This window comes from Lynx canadensis, chromosome C2, assembly GCF_007474595.2.
Source record: "Lynx canadensis isolate LIC74 chromosome C2, mLynCan4.pri.v2, whole genome shotgun sequence".
Taxonomy (NCBI): Eukaryota; Metazoa; Chordata; class Mammalia; order Carnivora; family Felidae; genus Lynx; species Lynx canadensis.
In genome coordinates this window covers 78,219,661-78,239,490 of record NC_044311.2, presented here as the reverse complement: position 1 = coordinate 78,239,490, position 19,830 = coordinate 78,219,661, and the positions used below count along the sequence as shown (strand labels likewise).

The 19,830-nt window shown below is 41.2% G+C and overlaps 1 protein-coding gene across 4 annotated transcripts in view; it reads right to left on the bottom strand.

The window, feature by feature from the left end:
• Nucleotides 1–19,830, bottom strand: part of KNG1 (kininogen 1) — a 28,665-nt gene that overhangs the window by 3,981 nt on the left and 4,854 nt on the right. For all 4 annotated transcript variants that reach the window (XM_030329641.1, XM_030329642.1, XM_030329643.1 and 1 more), the window contains exons 2-8: nt 19,354–19,464; nt 18,036–18,120; nt 14,203–14,375; nt 13,212–13,319; nt 5,992–6,076; nt 4,955–5,127; nt 55–162 (exon numbers count right to left, since the gene is read on the bottom strand). In XM_030329641.1, the coding sequence (XP_030185501.1) occupies nt 55–162; nt 4,955–5,127; nt 5,992–6,076; nt 13,212–13,319; nt 14,203–14,375; nt 18,036–18,120; nt 19,354–19,464 (843 nt within the window). The remainder of the gene's footprint in view (nt 1–54; nt 163–4,954; nt 5,128–5,991; nt 6,077–13,211; nt 13,320–14,202; nt 14,376–18,035; nt 18,121–19,353; nt 19,465–19,830) is intronic.

The window sequence follows — 19,830 nt, the reverse complement described above, 5'->3', positions numbered from 1 at the left end:
TAACACATCAAAAAGGTTTCCAAGGAACAAGTATACAGTTGTGTTACTACTCACTCCAAATTTATTGGTATTGCAACTTTCTGTCAACTCTTCATTACTTTCCTTGGAGCACGTGGTTTCCCTGGCTATGAACTCAATAGAAAATTTCTTTCCAGCCACCACCTGGAAGATTAGCACAAAGGAGGAGCCTGATTAATATTGTATAATAAATCATATGTTTTTACCCTAAGGACTTTTAGGGAAGAATATTGCCATTTGAATTATATACTGACCAAATGAGAGTTACACAGAAAAGTACAAATGTTTGACAACAAAACTTTCAATCTGTATGCATGTGAAAAATATTTGGCTAATGGCTAGTCTCATTTCCTTTTCTAATGGGGGGTGGAAGCAAACTGTAATTTCTATTTTTATATTTTTCTGAGCTTTATTGTTCAACCGCTGCAAAATTCATGAATGACTCAAGGGTGCAAGTTGTAATGGAATCTAAGAAAAGTAGGAAGAAAAACTTAAACATTTTCTTTGAAAATCCTGAGAAATACTGAGTTAGTACCACCATAGAAATTATGGAATTAGAAAAATTATTTGCATTTTTGAGCTTCCTTCTCTTTCTTTTTGATATTAAGAATTTGGGTTTTTTTTGTGTGTGTATTTATTTATGTTGAGAGAGAGGCAGCGAGAGGGAGAGAGAGAATCCCAAGCAGGCTCCACGCTGTCAGTGTTGAGCCCAATGCAGGGCTTGAACCCACGAACCATGAGATCATGACCTGACCCAAACCCAAGAGACAGATGTTCAACCGCCTGAGGCCACCCAGGCACCCCCAAGAATTTGTTTTAATCTCTATCAACAGCATTAGTCATTACACAATGCTGTCTTCCATTAAGCAATTTATGGCCCCAATTTTTTTTCAGTCTAGGAGAGGCACAATTTATTTACAAAATAAAATCATGTTTTTAAACCACTCTGACTTTAACCAAGTCCCAAGTGTGGCTTTTTAAGTCATTTTAAAATGGCATATCCTATACTTATTCTACCCTTGAAAAATACATGGCATAAAAATGTTTTTATTAGGTATTGAAAAGTTGGTGTGGTTTCTAGACCAAGGTATTTGGTATTTAATTCTAGTATTTAAGTGTGTGTGTGTGTGTGTGTGTGTGTGTGTGTGTGTGTGAGAGAGAGAGAGAGAGAGAGAGAGAGAGAGAGAGAGAGAGATTATGTAGCCATCAAGAGAATACATCGTGCATATCTGTTGACCTGGAGGGATGACCCTTAGTGAAAAAAAATGAAGTTATGGACTGATAGTACAATCCAATTTTTATAAAAGCAAACGTCAACAGCTTCTCTGTCTCCTTATACTTTGTGAAAACATGGGGAAAGCATGATGGGAGGCAGGTGAGGAAAGCAGAATTGTAGGAAGAACTAAAGCTCCTCCTCCCTCTTTCCTGCCATGGTCTTGCTGGGTAAGCATGGTTAAAATCTTAAGATGAATATAATATTTAACTTCTAAAACTCCAAGTGTATGTGTAAGTGGTGAGGAAGGTTCTAAGAGAGTGTTAGAGTCTATGCTTTGGTGGTCATTAATTTTCTTGTTCATTTCAGAGTATACTTTGATCCAATTTTTTGGCCTTAGGGTTGATCAATGTGATGTTGCCTTAGAAAGTTGCAAACCACAGTTGTAGACCCAACTTTATTCAGAGTCCAGAGGGGAGGACCTTCTGTTTGAGGGCCTCAAGGTCACATCCATACTGCCATCATCATCAAGTATCATTCTTATCAGAAGTCTTCCTGCTTAAATCCATCCTGCCCAAGTTTTGCTCTTAAAGTGGAGAACGCTATATAGCAATATAAGTTCCATATGCATTTTAAAAATTAAATTAACAAGCTAGAAAGATATAAGTAAGTGTTCATCAGATCTCAGGATGAGGAAGGTCTTTCCTAGGTGAAAAGCAGAGGAAGGAAACCTAAAGGAAGGAAAAAACTGTCTAAATTTGACTATACAGAAATGAAAACTGATTCTCAAAAATCACCGTAAGCAAAGTAGCAAGGCAAACTGGGAAAAATATGATGTAGGATCAATATAAAGCCCAGCGCCAAAACCAATGTGCAAAGGACGTGAATAGATATTTCAGAAAAGAAGTTAAAATGGTCATTTGTCCTGGAAAAAAAACATTTACTTCATTAGTAACCAAGGATATGCACCTTAAAAAAGCAATGCAACATCGTTTTTAACCTCCCATGTTGGCAAAGATGAAAACCAGCGATGATGCCTGGTGTTGGCCAGGTGTGGGGAACATGCAGCCTCGATTACTGCTGGTAGGAGTAGAATTCAAGACCATTAATCAGTGTCTAAATACCCAGTTGACGCGAATGTAAATTGGCATAACTGCCAATGTTTTTGTAATTTGGCAATTTGCATCGTCTTAGACGTATACGTATCCCTTGACATTTCTAGGACTTTGTCAAAGGAGAAGTTCCTTAATGTGCAAACACAGATCCTTGACGTATATTCGTTTGAGCAGAGGCAGGGAGGAACACTGATGGCAGCAGCAGCAGGGGTGAGGCAGGAACAAACAGCACGTGACAGAAACCACAGCCATTCACGTGTGAAAAATAGAGGATTTAAGAAGTTCTCAGTTTCTGAAATATGACACCAGCTTGAAATGGACATGCATTCAAACAGGACTAAACATGCAAAGCCAAGGCAAGACTAAAACCGTAAAATAAATCTCTAGCAACTTGGCAGGTTGGTCATTTGGAGGTTGGCTCTTAGCAACGTCATCTTAATGATAAACTGGGTTTTAGTAAATTGGCTGCTTCCATCAAGGCTGTGCCTCAAAGATCTACAAGCAAATTCTTCTCTTTCAAGGCAAAAAGCAACAAAGATTAATTTCTTACAAGTAAGTTTGAAATTTTCACAACATTCCCGATTGATCTGGCAAAAGAAGGGATGTGGGATCCCTTCAATTCACAGCATTACCTGGTGGTGTTCCCTGGCATCCTTGCATACACCTAGCGCATACACACTAGAACGTTGATGTGCTAATTTACAGAGAGAATTGTAACAACTAAGACGGCTATATATTCGCGCTTGGGAATTAGTGGTTCTCTCCCTGACAGCAGACCTCTGGCATGTAATAAAGGGCAGAGGACGGTGCTACTACGGCAACATTACGAATAAGGGACATTCACAGGGAAGCAGAGATGCAAATTGCAAAGGAAAGGTGACAAACAGGAGTAGCACAGATTGATATCTTCCCCAAGTGAATCTGGTGTGGGTCACGTGCCAGCGAGACCAGGGAGAGGGTAATGACGTGGAGGGGGGTGGGGGGGCAGGAATAAGTGCCTGAGTAGGAGACAGATCAAAGGGTCAGGTTTGATTCACTTTAATACCATTCATTTAGGGGTTTTCTTCTGGTTATAAAAAAAAAAAAACTAAAACAGGAAATTAGAAGGATGGAAATAAATAGCCCATTGGGCTGTCGCCTAAAAACCACCACTGTGAATAGCGTGAGGCACCTGTTTCTTTTCAGCATTGTTTTCTGTACTTTAAAAAAAATTTTTTTTCAATGTTTATTTTTTGAGAGAGAGAGAGAGACAGAGACAGAGTGTGAGCAGGGGAGGAGCAGAGAGAGAGGGAGACACAGAATCCGAAGCAGGCTCCAGGCTCACGCTGTCAGCACAGAGCCTGATGCGGGGCTCAAACTCACAGACTGTGAGATCATGACCTGAGCCGAAGTCGGACGCATTATCAACTGAGCCACCCAGGTGCCCCTGTTTTCTGTACTTTTTCAAAGATGAATGTGTGTTCAGTTTTATGGCTTCTTGTTTTCCACTGCATATTTTAACACGGGTCATTGCCCACACGCCAAGAGCGCCTCAGAAAGATACTTTAAGCTGGTGCTTATTTGCTCCATTTGAAGGGCATGCCAGACGTATTTCATCACCTCTGTATTATTGATCATTTTGGCAGTTTACCTTTTCTTTTTGGCTTTTATTGTTAAAGCTGCAACGAATATCACTGTCCATAAAGACGACTTCTAGTTTCTATTTCTAGAAATTCAATTTAGTAATTGAATGAACTCGTCAAAAGTATGAACTCGTTTTTAGTGATATTTCTTTCACCAGATTATAAAGATCATGTTGGCTTGCTGTAACAGTTTGGTTTTATTTTGATGACTTTTCTTTAGCTGGTATTTACGGAAGCCAGTTTTGAGGTCTACTATAGGACTCTGTTCATGAATACATTGGTCATAGGTTGCTGGAGTGGAAGGAATTTGGGATCTATTAATCCAGCCACTCAATTTTCAGATGGGGCCACAAGGGCTGAGTGAGTCCGAGTGGCTGGCTGTGGGGTTGCTGAGGACATTGGTGGTGCTGTGGTAAAGCTGGGTCTCTTAACCCCTGGACCAGGACACTCCTTAGCCTCTATTGACAGGGCCTGGAAAGAGAGATGAATCCCCAGAGGGTACATTTGTAGGAGGGAAGCATCCCCCAGGTAGGGGAGAAACGACTTGGAGGTGAGAGGGTGAAGACAGTCTGGGCTGTGACAGATGATGGGGCTGAGCCCAAGGCACAAAGTGATGCCACAGTGAGAGATGAGTCCAGAAAGGCAAAGAATGACTCTTGCTTTTCCTAGCACTGAATTTTGTTAATTATAGAATAGTTGCTAGTATTTAGAGAGCGATTGAGAGTTTGAAAAGTGACTGACATATATGTTCTTATTTGATCTTCACCCCTATCGTTTACAGAGAGAAAATGGAGAAAATGTTTTAAGTGACTCTTCCAAGATCACTCACAAAGAATGCAGTGAAGTTGGGACTTGAAATTCAAATCTCCCAAATCCTGTTCACCGTGACACTGGTTCTCGATGCAGAGCCAAGGACAGTGGTAAAATTAGTAAGCAATTCACACATCGGCTATAAGATCACTATTTTTGTAGCATAATTTACAGACCTGTACTGTTGCACTTTTCACGTGGTCAATCTTGAAATAGAACGTTCCATTATTCTCTGCATTAAGCTTTGCAGTGGAATGATTCAGAGCCACCTCCAGCTCTGGGCTGTTGACAGGTATCTCTTTGGGACAGCCAGGGCAAATACTGGGAGGCGGTTCTATAAAATCCTCTCCTGAAAAAAATCAGCTTTTAAGTCAGCGTGTCACTGAAGGAGAAGTGTAGCCTACTATCTCCCCTGCACATGACCTGCAGGGTCATTTACAGAGGACCACATGACAGCCCGAGGCCCAGGAGTGAGTGGGTGGAGGTTGTCTGTCTGACCTTCACCTTACTGCCTCTCCTCTTTTCCTCTTCTCAGAGCCAAGTGTGTTTAGGGAAACATTCAATCAGGAGACACTAGTGGCTCAATTGATATGCTGTACTTTTCCTAAGTTTTTGCATTTGTCATTGAAACTGCAAAAAGCAATGCTTAACTTAAAGGAAAGATTCTCTAGTGGGAAAAATGTAAGTCCTATTTTTCCCGGGAGCAGCTAGCTTCAGTCATGCTTCTCATCAGGAAATGTATACAACTATCTTCCGAGGATGAGAAAAGCTGACTCTTGACATAAGAAATAAGGACTTGACCATAATCTTGCAGTATTTCCCTTTCCCTCCATTATAACATGTAGGGCGGAAACTCTTTAATTGAAAGGCTTATTTTTACTCTGAGTGGTCAAAAATGAGATGCAGCTTTCCCCATTTACAGCACCTGATTTTAGGGACATCTTGTACAAGGAAACTGGCTGGCGTTGTACCCAGAGGCCAGCAATTTCCCCTTTTGCCACGACATTCCCTTCCGGCTACTTCCAGAGCAGTCTCCCCTATGCCTACCACCATACCGCTGGGCAGAGATGGGCTAAGTTGTTCTCAGTAAACCTGCTCGTCATATAGACTTCGTGCCAAAGACAGACACCAGAGCACGAGTTCTGTGAAAAGACCTAGATAGTTGTCCACGACCAACATGCAGCATAGAGCACTAGCACGCATCAGCTCCTACCTGGATAGAGTTCACACTTCTGCGACAAAGAAGCAATTCTTAGCTGCAGATCCACGTGTGCGTGATCTGTACATTCACCGATATCCTGGTTTTTAAAAAGGACATAGGTACATAAAGTTAACACATGTTTAAGAAGCTTTAAATAAACAACTAGTATACTAAAAATAGTATATTGACTTTACAAATCATCACATAGAGAACCAAAAGGAAACACAGTCTGATCGCAAAGGGAGAATAAAAAACAATTAGTTAACAGCATCAACAATGAACAGTAGACACAAACCCACAGAAACATGAAACGAGATGATAGGAATACCTAGTATGGAAATAATAACCATATAAATGAATGGATAAAATTTTCTTTTAGAAAGGCAAAGGTTTTTAGATTAAGTTAAAAACAAAATTAATGTATTGCATCTTCAAGTATAATTTCTGATCATAAAAAAAGAAAGGTTAAATATGATGAATGAGCAAAGCTGTAGGAGGCAAGTATGACAAAAAAAGGAGCTAAAATATAATTAATGTTGGAAAAAGTAAAATTCAAGGTAACAAAAAACCTCACAAATGTAGTAAAAAAGACTATTTTATTTTTGTAAAAGATACAGTCTAGAAGCATGGGATCAAGAAACATAAAGCAGAAAATGTATAGGAATAGAAATGGATAAAAATCATTGTGGTGGGAAAATTTAATGTACAAGTATAAACCTAAGACAGGCCAAATGGAAAAAATAAATAAATAAGGTCACAGAAGACTTGAGTAACATAATAAAGATTTATTTAAATCATAATTTCATACAATACATATGATTTAAAGTGACACTTTCATAAGTATGATGCAAAATTTTTAATCGCTTCCATTCTAGGTCACAAAAATGGCTCAATAAATTTAGCAAATCAAAAACAATACAGGCCATGTTCTTTGGCCTCAGCACCAAAAAGAAAAAAAAAAAAAAAAACTCCCTGAAAATTAATGACGTAAATTTAAACAAATAAACAACTTGGAAATATAAACACATTTGCCTAAATAGGCAGGGTTCCTTGGATAAGGAAAAAAGTGAGAGACGAAAGAAGAAAAATGAGAATTCCACATCATATTGCCAGAGCACCATTTAGAATTAACTTGTGGCTTTATATGCTTTTGTAATTTAAAAAGGGAGATGAGAAACAAACAAAACAACTCCAAATGTAGGTGTTTCTCTCAAGAAATTCAAAAAGGAAACAGAATAATAAATAGGCTCAAGGAAAATAAGAAGGAGAAAACAAGATAAAGCCAGATTATAAACTTTTCAAAACTGATAAGTTAGAAAATAGAAAGCACTAGCATTAAAAAATAAATCCAGGGGCACCTAAGTGGCTCAGTCAGTTAAGCATCTGACTCTTGATTTTGGCTCAGGTCATGACCTCATGATTTGTGAGACTGAGCCCGCATAGGGCTCCCTGCTGATAACTAGGAAGCTGCTTAGGATTCTCTCTCTCTCTCTCTCTCTCTCTCTCTCTCTCTCTCTCTCTCTCTGTCACTCCCCTGCTCACTTGTTTGCTCTCTTTCCCTCTGTCTCTCAAAATAAATAAATAAACATTAAGGGGCGCCTGGGTGGCACAGTCGGTTAAGCGTCCGACTTCAGCCAGGTCACGATCTCGTGGTCCGTGAGTTCGAGCCCCGTGTCAGGCTCTGGGCTGATGGCTCAGAGCCTGGAGCCTGTTTCCGATTCTGTGTCTCCCTCTCTCTCTGCCCCTCCCCCGTTCATGCTCTGTCTCTCTCTGTCCCAAAAATAAATAAAAACGTTCAAAAAAAAAAAAAAAAGAAAAAAAATAAATAAACATTAAAAAAAAATCCAAAAGATCACTCTTGGGGTAAGGAAAAAAATCAAATGTATATGAAAGGCAACATAGCAAAGTATACAGAGAAGTATAAAAATATAAGAGAATATTATAAACAAGTATATGATCATTTAAATCCCAAAGAAATAGATACTTTCCTCAAAAACTATAAATAACCAATATTGACTTAAAAACAAGAAGAAAACTTGAATAGACCAATGACTGGAGAAGAAGGAGAGAATGCTATTCCTAGTCTAAACTTCCATTCTACTTTCCACCTCCAAATAACAGAGATGTTTTATGGATGAATAATTTCAAAAATTAAGGTATATATATTCCCATGTTATATAAACTGTCTCTGAATACAGAAAATAGTGGCAGAGGTGCTTGGCTGGCTCAGTTGGTGGAGCAGATGACTTTTTTTTTTTTTAATTTTTTTTTTTTCAACGTTTATTTATTTTTGGGACAGAGAGAGACAGAGCATGAACGGGCGAGGGGCAGAGAGAGAGGGAGACACAGAATCGGAAACAGGCTCCAGGCTCTGAGCCATCAGCCCAGAGCCCGACGCGGGGCTCGAACTCACAGACCGCGAGATCGTGACCTGGCTGAAGTCGGACGCTTAACCGACTGCGCCACCCAGGCGCCCCAGTGGAGCAGATGACTTTTGATCTCAGGGTCATAGGTTCAAGCCCCACAATGGGCATAGAGATTACTAGAATAACATAAATAAACTTAAAAAAAAGAAAAGAAAATAGTGGCAAACTATTTTCATTCTGTAAAACTGTAATCAAGATATTAAAACCTAAAAAAATAGAACACACATACAAACACACACCCAGAAACTGTTAAGCCACTTTCATTTGTAAATATAGATGTAGAATTTCTAAACTAGAAATAGGATCCAGAAGCATATTTAAATAATAATTAACACTAAACACATAGTGAGTTCAGTTTAAGAATCTAAAGATCGCTGTTAGGAAAGCTGTCAAAACAACATAACAGATTAAATTAGAAAAATTTAATATCATATTTTAACATCTATTCTAAAGCTAAATTCAATACCAATTCCTTATTTAAAACCAAACCAAAACAGAACAAAACTCTTTAAAGAACAGGAATGTAAGGATGCTTCCTTAACACGACAACGAATGTCTGCCTGGAACCCACAGCAAAATAATGACAAAATTCTAGAGGCTTTCCAAATAAAATCAGGCCTAAAACATGACAGTGTGTAATCACCATTTTTTCAAAAATTATCTCTGGCTAGTTGGGTCAATTCATTGAGACATAGAACAAAAAATAAGCATCAGAAAGAAGAAAATAAAGGTATTTTTTGCATAACACATTATTGTATGCCTGGATGAAAAGAATCAATGAGAAGCTGTTAGAGCTAATAAGAATTCAGTGAAGTTGCTGGATATAAGAAAAATAAATAAAAATTGATACAGTTGTATATATAATAACTTATTTAAAAGAGAAAAAATAAAAACATAAGGGTTTAATTCCTAATAGCAATAACCAACAACAAAAAACAAAATGAATCTAGGATTATCATTAGTGAGAAATATTCTAGATATATATACAGACAAAAAAATTACCAAAAATTATCCATATCCCCTACAAAAAAGACAAGAGGGAAATATACTAAGATATCTTTGGATGTTTGGGCATGTGTGATTCAGTGTTATTTTTTTTTTTATGTTTCTGCATTTCTTAAAGTTTCTATATATGTATATTCCAATAAAGGAACATATATATAATGTCATATTTTTTAAAGATACAGCGAACACCACATTTACGATATCTTAATTTTGGATGGGGTGAGGAAGCTGGAAGTAGCCCAAAGGTTCTCAATTCTATCGGCATATTTAGTTTACATGAGAAGATTTTAGATCATTCTGATTCCGGGGACACACCCAAGCCAATTACATCAGAACGTCTGGGGGAATGGCCTGGGAATAGGCATTTTTTAAAGCTAGCTGAGTGATTCTAATATGCAGCATGGCCTGCGAACTACTTATGAAACCTCTTATGTGGTGCTTTTCAAGCTTTAGTATGCAAAGAAATCACCTGAGGATCTTGTTAATATGCAGATTCTGATTTAGAAGGCATGGGGGCAGTTGAGATGCTACTTTTCTAACAGCTTCCCTGGTGATACTGATGCTGCTGGTCGTTGTAACACACTTTGAACAGCAAGGCCTTAAACTATACCAATGTGGGCAGAACACTTCATTTCTATTTCATGCCCTTGAGCTATACTAACACCTCTGTGAGACAGGTGTTGTTCTTCTTCACTCTTTTAAAAATTTTATTTTAATGTTTGTTTTTGAGAGACAGAGAAAGAGAGTGCAATGAGGGAGGGGCAGAGAGAGAGAGAGAGAGTGAGAGAAAGAGAGAGACAGAATCTGAATCAGGCTCCAGGCTCGAGCTGTCAGTACAGAACCTGACTTGGGGCTTGAACCCACAAACTGCGAGATTATGACCTGAGCCGAAGTTGGACGCTTAACCAACTGTGTTCTTCACGCTTTTATAAATGAGGAAGTGGAGGCCCAGAGAGTCTGAACCAAAAATCTGATTGGCTTTGTGGCTCCAACTGGCCTTTGAGTATCTCTCTTGTTGCAAACAGAAAACTAAATTGAGGCCTTACAAATAGATGCAGAAAGATTAAAGCTAGAAAGGATGTAGGCTTATGTAACCTCAAGCCTTTAGCTAAATGTAAAAGCAGGAGGTGTTAATGGTTGCTTGAACGTCAGACTTGAATCAAACTGGCAAAGTTAAATAGTAGTGAGAACATATCTTTTTAGAAGAGTCCTCTCTCTTTTTACTGTTTTTTTTTTTTTATGGTAAAATAGATACAATGTAAAATTAGCTATTTTAACCATTTAAAAATGTACAATTCAGGGGCGCCTGGGGGGCTCAGTCGGTTGAGCGTCCAACTTCGGCCTAGGTCATGATCCCGCGTTTTGTGCATTCGAGCCTCGCATCGGGCTCTGTGCTGACAGCTCAGAGCCTGGAGCCTGCTTTGGATTCTGTGTCTCCCGCTCTCTCTGCCCCTCCCCTACTCACGCTCCGTGTCTCTCTGTCTCTCAATAATGAATAAACGTTAAAAAAAATTTTTTTAATGTACAATTCAGTGGCATTAATTGCATTCAGTCGTGTGCTGCCATCACCACTGTTTCCAAAAATTTTCATCATCTCAATAAACAATTATTAAACAACAAATCCCCATTCTCCCTCCTCCAGCCTCTGATAAACTCTAATCTACTTTTTGTCTCTATGAATGTGCTTATGCTAGGTATTTCATATAAGTGGAATCATACATTTGTCCTTTTGTGTCTAGCTTATTTCACTTAGCATGATTTCAAGGTTCATCCACGTTGTAGCATGTATCAGATCTTCTTTCCTTTCTATGGCTAAACATTTTCCATTGTCTTATCCATATATGACATTTTGTTTATCCATTCATCTGTTGACGGACCTTTGGGTTATTTCCACCTTTTGGCTATTGGGAATAATGCTACAATGAATATTGACATCCAACTAACTGTTTGAGTCCCCGTTTTCAATTCTTTTGGGGTATACGCCTAGGCGTGCAGCTGCTGGGTCATATGGTAACTCTATGTTTTTCTTTTCGAGGGACTGCTAAACTGTTTTCCACAGTGGCTGCATCATTTTGCATTCCCAGCAGGAATATGCGAAAGTTCTAATTTCTCCACAGCTGCCTCGATACTTGCTATTTTCCAATGATTAAAAATTATAACCATCCTCTGGGCCTGAAGTGGCATCTCACTGTGGCTTGTATTCACATTCTTCTGATGGTGCTTATTGGCCATTTATAGTTTTTTTTTTAGAGAAATATCTTTAAAAAAATTTTTTTAATGTTTATTTATATTTGAGAGAGACAGAGACAGAATGCGAGTGGGTTAGGGGCAGAGAGAGAGGGAGACACAGAATCCGAAGCAGGCTTCAGTCTCCAAGCTGTCAGCACAGAGCCCGACGCGGGGCTTGAACCCACGAACTGTGAGATCGTGACCTGAGCCGAAGTCAGACACTCAATCGACTGAGCCACCCAGGCGCCCCGAGTAATATCTTTTTAATCCCTCTGCCTGTTTTTAAATTGGGTTGTCTTTTTGTTGTTACATTGTAGGGGTTTTTAATATAGTCTTCATCCTAACCCTTTATCAGATAAGTGATTTGCAAATTTTTTCTCCCACTCTGGGAATTTTCCAATTATGAAATTAGTATACGCTTCAACAGAAACATTGAGAAGGACTGAAGAGTTCCAAAAAGTATGAAGAATCAGAAAAAAACACCTATATTCCCACCTGAAGGTTAATGATATTTTATATTTTGGCATATTTGTTTCTCATCACTATTGATACTTATGTTTACACGTTTGAATGAATCTGTCTATATAGTTCTTTACCTTATTTTTTTTGCTTAACATATTATAGCCATTTCACTAAGTCACTAAAAACTTGAAACAGAATCTTAATGGCCACACATATTCTACTATATGGATATACTACTATAATTTACTTAACCATTCCCTACTGCTGAAGATATGTTACTTCCAATGTTTTTCTATTAATAATAAGACTGAAATTAACACCTTGCTGTCTGGATTCCTCATTTTCTTCCCATAGATTAGAATCCTAAAAGTCAAGTTACTGGATTTAAGTCATCCATTGCTTAAAGCAGTCTTTGGCTAAAATGCCAATATCCTTGGGGAGGTCTTCATGCCTTAGCTATCTCTTTTTTTAAAATATATATGTATTTTTAACGTTTATTTTTGAGACAGAGAGAGACAGAGCATGAACGGGGGAAGGGCAGAGAGAGAGGGAGACACAGAATCGGAAGCAGACTTAGCTATCTCAACATGTGCTAATGACGATTACCTTGAGATGCTCTCTTTTAACATAATTTTGGTTCAGACCAACAGATATCATCCCAGAAAGGGTCCGTAAGGGATGGAGACTCGGATGTGTTTGTTAGAGATCAAAGCAGGGGAGAAAGGGTGAGAAAACAAGCAGAGACAAGTTGAAAATGAGGGACTGCTCTGGGTAGAGCTTGGAGTCAGGACATTGAGCACATGGGGAAGAAGATAGGAAAGTGAAGGCGTGAAAAGACAAACTTGATCATGGCATTATTTTGTCTCAGGCTCTTCCTACTCCCCGCTTATATCTGTAAGGGCTATTGCTAGGTGTGCAGATTCTCTGACCGGGTAGGTAAGGCAGCCTGACCAGTGCCGAGAGCTTCGGAATCCCCAAGGGAATGTGAACCGGTGAAGGTCACCTAACATTTTAGTGACTGAGTCTTCCCACACAGCTGAGACTTTCCACGCTTGGAAAGACTGGACACAAAATGCTAAGAACTTTATAATTAGATGTTTGCCTACTTACACCATTCAAAAGGGACTTGCAGTCTGGAGTTAAGAACAGAAAATGTTCCTTGGAGCAATTCGTCTGCACAATTGAGTAAGTAATTTCATAATTCCATCCAGCCACCACCTGCAACAGTTTTGGACTGAATATTTACAAGGCACTTTAAACATCACTCACAGTGTTATGACGAGTGTAGGATGCTGCCTGGCTCAAAAATATGAACGATGATCATTACTAGGCAGAAGGCATTTCTGAATAAATATTGAGCGCTTTATGACTCTCACTCCCTCCCCACGTGCACGCACGCACATATGCACACGCACGCACCACACTCCTACACATCAAACAACCAAATGCAATCTACACGCGGAGGTACTGTATTACCTTAAGTAAGACCTAGCAGTATTTCCTCAGCTAGGCGGCAGGAAGAAAGTCTTCCACTGAATTTGTGAAATATGCATAATGCTGTTCTAGATGAATGAAGAAAACTCTGGAACTTGGGTGACTTTGACCAGTAGGTCCTCAGGTTCCCAGACTGCCAGGCAATGAGATCTCTCCTGCTTTATCTGGGCCCAGTTGCACCCTGATAGCTGGCTATGGACATAACTGAGCAAAGCACATGTCTTGCGTGAAAGCAAATTGGAAGGTCGATTAAAAGCAGGGAATGTTACCGACCAAAGTGAGTCCTTCGTAATTAGAGGCTGAAATGCAAGGGAGCCAGTCGACCGTCACTAAAGGCTTAACGAATGGAGGCAACGAAAAGACCAGAGTTACAAGTATTTACTTTTTTTCCTGATGGTACGGAACCTATGATTTAGAGGGTACCCAGAAAGCTGTGCCATCCTTTTAGATACAATTTAATTTTTGGAGCCAAGTCTGCCTCATGGTAGTGAGGTATTAATAAAGTTTTCTTAAGACCCTAAGGACAGAATGGCTTTTCCATTTCACTGTCTCTACAAAGAACATGTAATACTGACTACTGTGCGGAATGAAAAATTAAAGAACAAACCTGTCTGTGGGCCCTCTTGACTTCTCTAAGAGCAAAGAGGTGGGAACGACCGGTGTGGTTGTTAAAATGTTGAATGGCGTGTCTGAGAACGGGCTCCAGGTCAAGGCTCGCAGTCGATATGGGGTGCACACAGCCAAGGCAGTCATACTGGCTTGTCACCACAGGACCCTCGGCTTGACAAAGAGCAGGCAAAAGGGCAGCATTAATGAGTGAAACCTTCGTTCACATACGCTGCCCTAAATGAGATAACTTAGAAGGCCCTGGTAAACTTTCCAGTAAATCGTAGTATACATTAAAGAAAGAGAAGGCGAGGGGCGCCTGGGTGGCTCAGTCGGTTAAGCAACTGGTTTTCGATTTCAGCTCAGGTCACGATCTTATGGTTCGTAGGACTGAGCCTCGCGTTGGGCTCTGTGCTGGCAGCACAGGCCCTGTTTGGTATTCTTTCTCTCTGCCCTTCTCCTGCTCTCTCTTCCTCTCTCTCTCTCAAAATAAGTAAATAAAGTTAAAAAGAAAAGTGAGGGGCGCCTGGGTGGCTCAGTCAGTTAAGCATCTGACTTTGGCTCAGGTCATGATCTTACAGTTCGTGGGTTCAAGACCCGGGTCGGGCTCTGTGCTGACAGCTCAGAGCCTGGAGCCTGCTTCAGATTCTGTGTCTCTGTCTCTCTCTGTTCCTCCCTCACTCATGCTCTGCCTCTCTCTGTCTCTCAAAAAAAAAAAAATAAGTAAATGCTAAAAAAAAAAAAGTGAGAATGCAAGACCGCTTTTTAGCCAGAGAGATAAACCTATATTATTTACTTAGGAACATCTTGCATGCAGACTATTGTGCACTTATTTTAAATTTATTTAAAAGTAATTTTAAATCATAGAAGTAACATGAATTTAGTGGCGCCTGGATGGCTCAGTCATTTGAGCATCTGACTCTTAGTTAAGGGCTCAGATAATGATCTCAGTTTGTGGGTTTGAGCCCCACATCAGGCTTCTGCTTGTGCAGAGCCTGCTTGGGATTCTCCCTTGCTCTCTGCCCCTCCCCCTCTCCATCTCCATCTCTCTCTCCCTCTCTCTCTCTCTCTCTCAAAAATAAATAAATAAATAAACATTTTTTAAAAGAGTGACATGAGGGGCGCCTGGGTGGCTCAGTCGGTTAAGCGTCCGACTTCAGCTCAGGTCATGATCTCACGGTTTGTGAGTTCGAGCCCTGTGTCGGGCTCTGTGCTGACAGCTCGGAGCCTGGAGCCTGCTTCCGATTCTGTGTCTCCCTCTCTCTCTGCCCCTCCCCAACTTGTGCTCTGTCTCTCTATGTCTCTCAAAAAATACATAAATGTAAAAAAAATAATAATAAAATAAAAGAGTGACATGAATTTATACTCTTATAAAAAGTAAAACATTACAGATACATCTTATTTATTTATTTTTTTTAGAATTAATTACAACTCCTTGAAGCCTGGCTCAGGGTATATAATACATTTTGTATCAACTCAATGCTTTGCACCTGTTGTCAAGTGCCAGGTGAGGAGCTAGGCACCGTGAGTACGTTGATTCGTTAGTAATGGTCACTGCTGTGAAAGAGTTGGGCAAAGTTGAGTGAGAGAGTCAGAACTGCAGATGGGCCATGTCAATATAATTTGGCAACAACTTGGAAAGTCAGGAGCCCAGACTAAGCTCAAGTAAAACTTTCCTGAGGAGAACAGGCCCGAGCCAAGAGGGGCCAAGGTCAACCAGGTAGGGGCGCCTGGGCGGCTCAATCAGTTAAGCGTCCAACTCTCGATTTCAGCTCAGGTCATGATCTCGTGGTTTGTTGGATCGAGCCCCCACATTAGCCTCCACGCTGACAGTGCAGAGCCTCCTTGGGATTCTCTCTCCCTCTCTCCCTCTGCCCCTTCCCTGCTTGTGCACATTCTCTCTCTCAAAATAAATAAATAAACTTAAAAAAAAAAAAAAAAAAAGATCAACCAGGCAACATGAGCAATAAAGCCTGAGAAGGAAGGATAGCTCCCAAGAAAGCAAGTTGAGTCAGGGACAGCAGAGTGGGACGTGGTATGTATACATCTTGCAAGGGCTTAAAGCAGGAGGGCGGGGGAGTGGGGGCCGATGGAGGTCAGAACAGTCAGTGGAGAGTCCTCTGCTACTGGGCCCAAGCCCCACCTTGGAGGCCAAGGGTTACTAACCATATTCCCAGTCCCCTGGGCTCCCTCGTGAGCCTGATGAAAGCCCCAGCCCCTCCGCAGGAAAATGTGCGTACTCACAATGCTTTCCACGTAATTTCAGGGTATTCACAGACCCTCTGAATTTGGTTAAGAATGGTCTGCTGTGAGAATGGGGAACCACTGAGGGGATTGTAATAAACCAATGTAACATGTTAAAAAAGAAGTACATTTGTATTAAATTACAAAGTAATGTTCCTAACAGGTAGCCCTAACCCATGGGTCAGTAGAAGCTCCCACCGTAGAAAGGGGAAGAGCCATGGGGCTGTCCTAGGCCCCTTCGCCCAGTGGGCTCTCCCTGCCCAAGCGTGTGCCATCTGAACAGAATCAGGAGGCCGGGTGGGTGGTGTTCTACAGCCCGTCCTCCATTGTTAGCAGGTGGACACAACCGTCCCTGCAACTGTTTCTTGGTCTCTCTGGAAGTGTGTGTGTCCCAATAAAGACTTCCCCGCTGAGTAGTCATGGCGACCCCCAGTCACGGTGACAGTGGTGGGCAAGTTAGAAAACTGGAATACAGGGGAAAGGGGAGAGAACTACTGATGGAAGAAGAAAGAACAATGAACAAAAGGCAGAAGGAGATAGAGAAGAGAGGAGGTGGGTCGGCCTCCTCTGGGGCAGCTGTGACTGGGGGTGGGGAGGGGAGACTGATGGGGGGCTGGAGAGAGGTGGAGTCTCCTCTGTGTCCCAGTGATTTTCCACCCTGCCCCAACATTTCTAGAGAGAGGTTTTTAAAATTAAAAGAAAGATTGTGACTTTTGATTCTGAAATACATCTGGTTACAAAGGTTTCAGATGAGGGATGTGGACCTAGAAGTAAATTCTGAATGTTTGGCTAAGCTTTGTCGCTCACTATATACAATTGCCGTGTACTGGATGATAAAGTTTGCTTACAAGAGAAAGTGTTTTTTTGTTTTTTTGTTTTTTGTTTTTTGTTTTTGTTTTTTGAGAGAGTGAGAGGGAGAGCGAGAAAGAGCAGGGGAGGGCGAGAGACAGAGATAGAGAATTTTGAAACAGGTTCTCTGCTCAGTGCAGAGCCCAACAGGGGGCTCGATCTCACGACCCTGGGATCATGACCTGAGTCAAAATCAAGAATTGGCCGCTCAACTGACTGAGCCACCCAGATGCCCCGAGATAAAGTCCTTAAACTGCATAATCAAAACCTACTCCAAACAAACAAACAAAAAAAGTTTTTAATTACTTGTATGTTCTTTTCTGCTTTTGGACTGGTTTTCTTTGAAAGCAACTTCTTGTAAGAACTGGATATGGAAGAGGAAAGCCAAGAAGGTGAAGAACTCAGAAGGATTCCTGGCCAAGTTTGACCTCAAAGCCCGTGTTTTTCTCCCTCCTTCTTTGCCCACAATTGAAGGCAGCCCTTGTGCCTTCTCAGCCCTTCTCAGAGCCTTTGCACAAAGAGGATACAATGCTGCAGTCGGGAGGGGAGTCGGGATGTGCTGAGGGGATGACTGGCCTGATCCTGGCCCTGACCTTGGACTCTGCAGCTCCCTGGCCCCGCCCCACCCCCAAGGCTGCCACCACCCACCAGGAGGGGGCTTCTTCTAGGCTGTGCTCCTGGCACCACACTGACAGGGTTCATTTCCTCCCCGGCTAGCACCCCCCAGGGAGAGCCAGCTACCTGGAGTAATCTGGCAGGTCTGCGTAGCCACGGAGAATTTTGTATTCCCTCTCTTCCCGACGGTTGCGGAGCATTCTCCTGTGGCCTAAAAAGAAAAGAAAAAGAAAGAGAGAGAGAGAGAGACCATTTATCTTCATCTTTCAAATGGAGAAGTACACCTAGTACTATGGCTCAATATGACTTTCCCTTTTTTTTTTAAACTTGCCCCAAAAAATTTTCTAGCGAGTTTTGAGGCACCAGAAGGAGAGCTTTTGTAGCCTAACGGTTACTTATTTATTTATTTTTACAAGCCACTGAAATCATGAGACGTTGGAGGAGAGGCAGGATAAAGGCAAGGTTTTGAAGTACGCTTCCTTTTCACCAAAATGTATACAGTGCCTTAGAACCAACCTAAGCTCTCCTCTTGATTTCCCTTTCAATTTCAGCGTTGAAACGATGTGCAGGACGCCAGTGTTGTGACATGAAGGGGTGAATCCTGGGACTGTGGAGAGAACGGCTTGCTTCTGGGCACTGTCCGTACTCCCCCGTCATTAAGGTCAAACGATCAAGCCGTGCTGTCCCCGGCACTTCGGCATTTGGTGAAGATAGCCATGGCTATTAAAGAAGGTTCTTTGCATACTGTATCTCATTTCATGCTCCAACAACCTGATGCAGGCAATGCTAGCTGCCCTTTCCGAGGCAGCACACCAGTTCTGAGTAGTCAGCTAGTTGGACCCAGAGGAGGATTTACACTCAGGCAGATGCAAGTAAAGCACCCGTGATCTCCCCTCACCAGCCCTCGATCTTGGCCCAAATGTTGATCTGTTGTGTCTTTGGGGACTGGCCCGCTGTCCTAATTGGTCATTAGAGTGCCCTTCTCATGCAGGGCTTTCTCTTTGTTTAACTGCTGGCCTCTCCATGCTCTGATACAGAGAACGGGAACGCAGACACCAAGCATCTGACTTTTGTACACATTGGAGGGTTTACGAGCATTCCTTTTTTTTTTTTTTTTTTTTTTACGTTTATTTATTTTTGGGACAGAGAGAGACAGAGCATGAATGGGGGAGGGGCAGAGAGAGAGGGAGACACAGAATGGGAAACAGGCTCCAGGCCCTGAGCCATCAGCCCAGAGCCTGACGCGGGGCTCGAACTCACGGACCGCGAGATCGTGACCTGGCTGAAGTCGGACGCTTAACCGACTGCGCCACCCAGGCGCCCCACGTGCATTCCTTACAAAGAGGCTTAACAATACTAACATCTCTAGCTCTAAAAATAGAAAAATCGGACAGTCTTGGTGGAGAAAACTGGGGGCTCGGGAACCATCAACCAACCTACTTACAGCTTGTGTAGATTCTTTGTAGTCACAATCCTGCCATGTTTTGTCACTTTGAACAGAACAGTCTCCCTCCCTGATTTGGTACTTGAAGGAATAAAATGTCTCAGGGTCATCCTGAAAAAAAGCAACCAAAGACACATAGGGTTCATCCAAATGCTCCAGCAAATACTTTGTGTGGGACCCAATGCAGATATGAATATTCGATCTTGATTTAACTCTAGATTTATTAAAAACACTGAAAGTTATAAATATTTACTTGGAAGAATGTTCATAATATATTTACAAATATGTATTTGTAAGTTACAAGATTATCCATAGTATTAGCCCATTTTTGTGGAAACCAATTTATAGGTATACATAGGACTTTTAGAAGTCTGGAAAGTTATAAAGCAAAGCTGTTAAAATGCTTGTCTTTCAGTGGTGCAGGTACAGCTGTCTCACTTTGTTTTCTTTTTTTTTTTTTAACTTTTTTTAAACATT